General features: G+C 32.5%; 2 protein-coding genes across 2 annotated transcripts; both read right to left on the reverse strand.

Annotated features, from left to right (window-relative positions):
• Positions 1 to 398: 398 nt before the first annotated feature.
• On the reverse strand, positions 399 to 1,808 carry LOC139870943 (uncharacterized). Its single transcript, XM_071858702.1, has one exon. The coding sequence runs from the start codon at positions 1,806 to 1,808 to the stop codon at positions 399 to 401; it is 1,410 nt and encodes a 469-aa protein (XP_071714803.1).
• A 24-nt stretch (positions 1,809 to 1,832) lies between these two features.
• Positions 1,833 to 3,870, reverse strand: LOC139870944 (uncharacterized). The gene is made up of 5 exons (XM_071858704.1): positions 3,783 to 3,870; positions 3,626 to 3,684; positions 3,431 to 3,512; positions 2,358 to 2,877; positions 1,833 to 2,313 (listed from the first exon to the last, which is right to left on the reverse strand). The coding sequence occupies exons 1-5, from the start codon at positions 3,868 to 3,870 to the stop codon at positions 1,833 to 1,835; spliced, it is 1,230 nt and encodes a 409-aa protein (XP_071714805.1).
• Positions 3,871 to 6,179: the final 2,309 nt, after the last annotated feature.

Below are 6,179 nucleotides of genomic sequence, written 5' to 3' on the forward strand. Positions count from 1 at the left end.
ACTCCTTTGACATTATAAGAGTTTAACAAACGTTAATTCCACTCATTTATTTATGGAAAGAAATCATGATTTGACGCATAAGCAGCGGCGGGAACTTGAATTAATTTTTTTTTAATTTTTTCATAGTCAGCAGGGACGAACACTAAAAAAAACCTTATTTTTTAGTAAATTTTTTTTAGTGTAAAAATTTTTGTTCCGTAAAATCCAGGGTGGGCGGACACCACATTTGGGATACCTTAAGTACCGCCACTGCGCACAGTGGCGAAGTTTGAACATAAACATTGGGGGGGGGGGGGGCGAAATAATTCAAACAAAACACATGGTCCTTTTATATAGATAAAGCATACGTAAAGTTCAAAATAAGACATACATAATGATTAATGTTGAGCACAAAAATACTATAGCTGAGCTCGACGACCCTTAAGGTCTTTAAACTCATCGATTACAGTCTTCGAATCAAACAATTCTGCAATTTCTTTTTCGATGTAAACCACCAAGTTCGATGCAAGAAAATCATCAGACATCTTATTGCGAAGTCGATTCTTACATAACTTCATGGCTGAAAATGCTCTCTCGGTTGTAGCAGTGGAAACCGGAAGTGTCAAAATGAGTCGCGTTAATCTTTCAATCAAACCATATGCCTCACACTTTTTACTTTCTACAAGGATTCTACATAGCTCAGAAATAGTAGAAATACCAGATAGTGTTTGATTATTTGACTTCTCAATATTGAACAACTCCAATTCATACCTCAACCGAATAATTTCTTGCTCAGTAAAATCGATGGGATAATACTTCTGAACAAGAGAGCAAATCTGATCAATGCTTAACATATCCGATTGTTTTCTAGGGACTAAAGCAGAGCTAAGAGTTAATAATTCAGTGGCATTATTATCAAATCTAAAAGCCAACTCATGTGATTGTTTGTCCAGTGCACAAATAAATATATCTACTCGATAAAAATGCTCAACGGTAACATGATTGTCTTTTTGATGAGGGCGATATCGACCAGACTTGTACATATCACCAAAATCAGGCATTTCAATATTGTGTTTTGCGCAGAAATATTTTACCTGTTCAAAGAAAAATTCCCATCCATTATTTCCGAAGTCGTTCAAGCTTACCTTTATTGTTGACACTAACGAAATGGCATTGCCAATATCTTGGGATTTCTTTTGTAATTCTTGAGATAAAATATTAGCCCTCCCCATTATTTCCTTCATCAAGTGTAAAATAAAAACAAACTCAAATGACGTCAGATAAATGAAGGCTTCATCAGCATCAGCACGCTGAGAATATACAGAGCTGTCTTTAATTATACCCTCCAAAACTACACGAGTAGCATTAAACATCCTAAGTAAGTTACAAACTGAATCAAAGTGAGAACCCCAACGCATATCACCTGCTCGTTTCAAGGTCCCAATTTGATTTCCACCCTTACCTGCTTGAATTTCACCAAGTTCCAATAAACGTTTAATCTCTAATGCCTTAGATTTTTGTAGCTCATCATGACGCTTACTAGAAGCACATATTACATTAATAATACTACCAAGCTTATTGAAAAACTGATGAACCGGTATAACTTCTCTTGAAGCAGCAACTAATGCGAGTTGTAATCTATGAGCGAAACAATGAACATAGTATGCATACGGGCACTCCTTAATAACAAGTGCTTGTAGGCCATTCCATTCTCCTCTCATGTTACTAGCACCATCGTAACCTTGACTGCGAATTTTACTAGTGTCAAACTCATATTGAAGAAGTGTCTTCCACAAATTTAATTTAAGAGACATTGCGGATGTGTCCATTACGTGTACCACATCTAAAAACCTCTATCTTATAATCCTATCTTTATCTACAAATCTTAAAGCTATGGCCATTTGCTCCCGTTTAGCCTCATCTAGTGCCTCATCAACCATAATACAAAAGTAAGAATTACCCACTTCATTTCGAATATGTTTCCGAACCTTATTTCCAATAAAACTCAATATTTCTTTTTGAATATCACTTGAAGTGTATCTTGAGTTATACGGAGCATTCTGTAATACGACCTTAGAAACTTCATCATCATATGAGGCTAAAAGTTTTAACAACTCAATAAAGTTACCACGATTTTTTGAGTCAACCGTTTCATCATGCCCTCTAAAAGCACAAGCTTGGAATGTCAACCAAGGAACTACATCCACTGAAGCTTTCAATCTTATACGATTCTTTAAGCGTTCCTCCTCATTTTTCTTTACTATCAAATTTTGAATGTGTGCTTTCGTGTTCAATAAATTCTCACAAAATAGAACGGCAACTCTATGTTGTGAACTACCAATATGCTTTAGAAATGCACAATTATTTCCATTATTAACTTTTTTTCAATTGTTGAATCTTTAATAGTGAAAGCATCCGTACCACTTCGAACATTTGGTTTGTCACTATATAAGTAACAAATGAAGCAATAAGCAGAATCTGTTGTGGGTGAATACTCTAACCAATTCAGAAATATATTGAACCACGAGTATTGAAATCTACGCTTATCTTTGCCTTTAAAGGGATACTTATTCAAACGAACTTGAAAAGGCCCTGCTTTTAAATAACTTCGCCTTACTAGTTCTTCTTGAATGATTGGATACTTCCAAATTGGTTGTCGTTTCCCAGGATCTCTTTCCAAAAAATCATAATCCACTTCCACATTATCGAGCCTTTCAGCAGGATGCTCGCTTGGTTGATTTTGATGTTGTGGCTCATCCGATTGATTTGGGTGCTCAACTTGTTCCTCATCAGTGGAAGCTTTGGAACGTTTAGCCTCCTGAGTTTCATCTTCTATAATGTTATTAGATTGTCTCTTAAAGAATGAAGTAATTTTTTTTAGTTGTGTCTTTTTACCTCCTTACAAAATAAAGGGTTAAAAATATCAGTTAAAGCAAATAGAGAATATTTTGAAAAAAACATACATAAAGCATGAAAAATCATAAGGACTGTATCAATCAATATCAATATGAAAATATAATTAATATTAATAATAATACTAATACATAACAACAATCGTCATCAACTCATTATCGTTGTTAATTGTTAATTCTTATAATTTAAATGGGCAAATGGCTAATTAGGTTACTGAAGAAAAGTAGACAACTAAATAATATTATATTAATATATACTATAAACAATTAAACAATAAACAATAATACTATAATACTAACAAAGATACTAGAAGATAAAAGGAGAATAGGAGATGAACTTGTAGACATTTTTTGGTGGTCTGCACATTAATAGATGAAGCAAGAGCAAAGGGGTAATCGATAAAGGAGATGGGGTTTTATTTTTTAACTGGATGCTTATGAATTAAATTAATTGGATACTTATTAATTAAATTATGATTTGAGAGGGCTAGAATTCAAACTTACTACATATAGTCCCAAAAAAAAAAAAAATTTGCTACTTAGTACAAAAGTTTTTGGGGTGGCTGGAGCCCACCCCTGCCCTATATAACCTTCGCCACTGACTGCGCATAAGTCGGGTTTCTAATAAAAACACCTTTCATATTAGTTAACTTGTGAAAGAACCCGTGGAACTACGAGGTTGTTTAAACGAATCAGTTGAATAATATGTTATATAGTTAAAATGAAGATTTCACCATCTCTTCACCATAATTTCTACTTTCTCCTCCACGCATCTCCTTACCTTCCAATTCCACTGCCATACACAAAATATTAAAATATAGTTAGAACCCACAATAAAAGAACTTATCAAATATATATTAATATATAGATCTTCTTCAATAACCCGATTACCTGAAACTGTTACATATCGACACTTGCGTCTTCCAATTGTTTTCCACTTCCATGGGTCAACATTAACTGTGAGCACAAACACATTCATCAATCATCAAAAGCGTACACAAAGACAACTACCATAAATGTAAATGGGTTATGATTTTCATAAAAACATATCACTAAACAAATTTAACTATGAATGGGTACATATTGAAAACTCTAACTTAAAAAAGACCTGTGAATTCACGGATTTGTTTAAAATCAAATATTCCCTCCGCCTAAGTTCAAAGACTCGTGAATTCACTGGTTCATTCGAAAAAAACATATAACACTCCAAGTAGTCAAATATGAAAATTAATATTTTTCATTAAGATCTAATAGTAACACATGTTACCATAGTATCCAAGCTTGTAATTTTCATAGAATTATGTTACAATAACACAATTACTATTTTACGGCCATCCACTAATTGTGTATTTTGCATAGCCTTCAAAGTTCTGCACGAGGTCATTTACCTTGTTCACCGTTAACAAAAGATTTCCCAATGCTTCCTTCAAAGTTAGAAGAAAAAAAAATCACTTTTACAGTAACTCGTTTAAATTTAAAAGTTAAAAACTTGAATGTCACTAATGCTCTTACCCTTGAAAAAAAACTCTTTGTAACTTTTATAATCCGGTGATGTGCGTAGAGGTGTATACGAAATAGTTATATTTTTATTACAAAATATTATTAAATACGATACAATTTTACACAAGTTATTTATTTATTTATAGAGTGGATATACCTAAACCTTGCTACAACACTTATAGGCAGTGTACCTAATCGTACAGTAGTGTATTTTTTAGTAAGTCCGGTTCGTTCCACAGGGAGCTAGCCAAGTTTAACGCTATATTTTTAAAACTATATTTGTATAAATATAAATATATATATATTAGTAGTATTATTATTATAAAAGGGGGTTTTTACCGTTTAATGACCGGTTTGTCGATTTCAAAACTTTAGTCGCAGTTAAAACCTAATGTAAAATATTAAAAATATAAAAGACTTAATTTAAAGCGTAAAGTAAATGACAATAATAAAATTGCAATAAATTAAAGTGCTATAAATAAAATGACAATAAATAAAATTGCGATAATTAAAAAGTACGATAATTAAAATGACAATAAATTAAAGTGCGATAATTAAAAGTGCAATTAAATATGAAATAAAGGAATTATGCTTATTTAAACTTCCGTAATCATGATGTTTGACGTGTTGATTTTAGTTTATTACAATGGGTTAATTGTCTTTTGTCCTGGATTATTCAATATGTCCGTCTGGTTTTTGTCCATAACAGTCCATCAGTCATAAATATAAAGTGCGAGTGTCCTCGTCAAATTATTCTTATATCCGAAGTCAAATATTCCAACTAATTGGGGACTTAAACTATAATTACACCAATTTTCCTTGTATATAATTCACCCCCGTTTTAATAAGTCCATTGACTATTAATCCATTCCTTTGTCCGGTTAAATGGACGATTATTAGTACTTATAAATATCCCGCCCATCGTGTCCGATCGAGTATATATGGTTATTTATAGGTACGTCCAATTGTAAATCTTTATATTAAATTAACAAACTATCATTCAATTAAACAAATTTAAAGCCCATTAATAGCCCATAGTCTAATTTTCACAAGTGTCGTTCTTTTGTCCAAACCCCAATTATGGTACAAAGCCCAATTACCCCGTTTTTAATATTTAGCCCAACATCACGATTACTTCAATTTAAATAAGCATAATAATAACTTAGCTACGAGACATTAGTTTAAAAAGGTTGAACATAACTTACAATGATTAATAATAGCGTAGCGTTATACGAACAGAATTTCGACTTACACACTTACACCATTCGCTAACATACCCTTATTATTAAACTTTAATATTAAAATTATAATAAATATAAATATATATCGTGTGAGGGAGAGGAAAGAAAAAGATGTGTAAACATTCGATCAAAAACTGCGAAATTTATAGATGTGGCCAGATATTTGCTGCCATGCGATCGCATGGAGATTGTTCTTGCTGGCCATGCGATCGCATGGCCTGGGATTCCAGCTCACATTCGATTGTTTGCTTCTTGCCGACGGTTTTATTAAATAATATAATATATAAATAATTTTAAGAATTAATTATATATTATATTATATTCATGTGCATAGTTGACTTGTAATTTTTAGTCCGTTGCGTCGAGCGTTGAGAGTTGACTCTGGTCCCGGTTCTAGATTTTCGAACGTCCTTGCGTACAATTTAATATCTTGTATTTTGCGTTTTGCGTCTTGTACTCTTGTAATTTTGAGACGTTTCTCATCAATAATTTGAACCACTTTGATTGTACTTTATACTTTTTAGCTTTTTGATCGTTTGCGTCTTCA

The sequence above is a fragment of the Rutidosis leptorrhynchoides genome, chromosome 10 (assembly GCF_046630445.1).
Source record: "Rutidosis leptorrhynchoides isolate AG116_Rl617_1_P2 chromosome 10, CSIRO_AGI_Rlap_v1, whole genome shotgun sequence".
Lineage (NCBI taxonomy): Eukaryota > Viridiplantae > Streptophyta > Magnoliopsida > Asterales > Asteraceae > Rutidosis > Rutidosis leptorrhynchoides.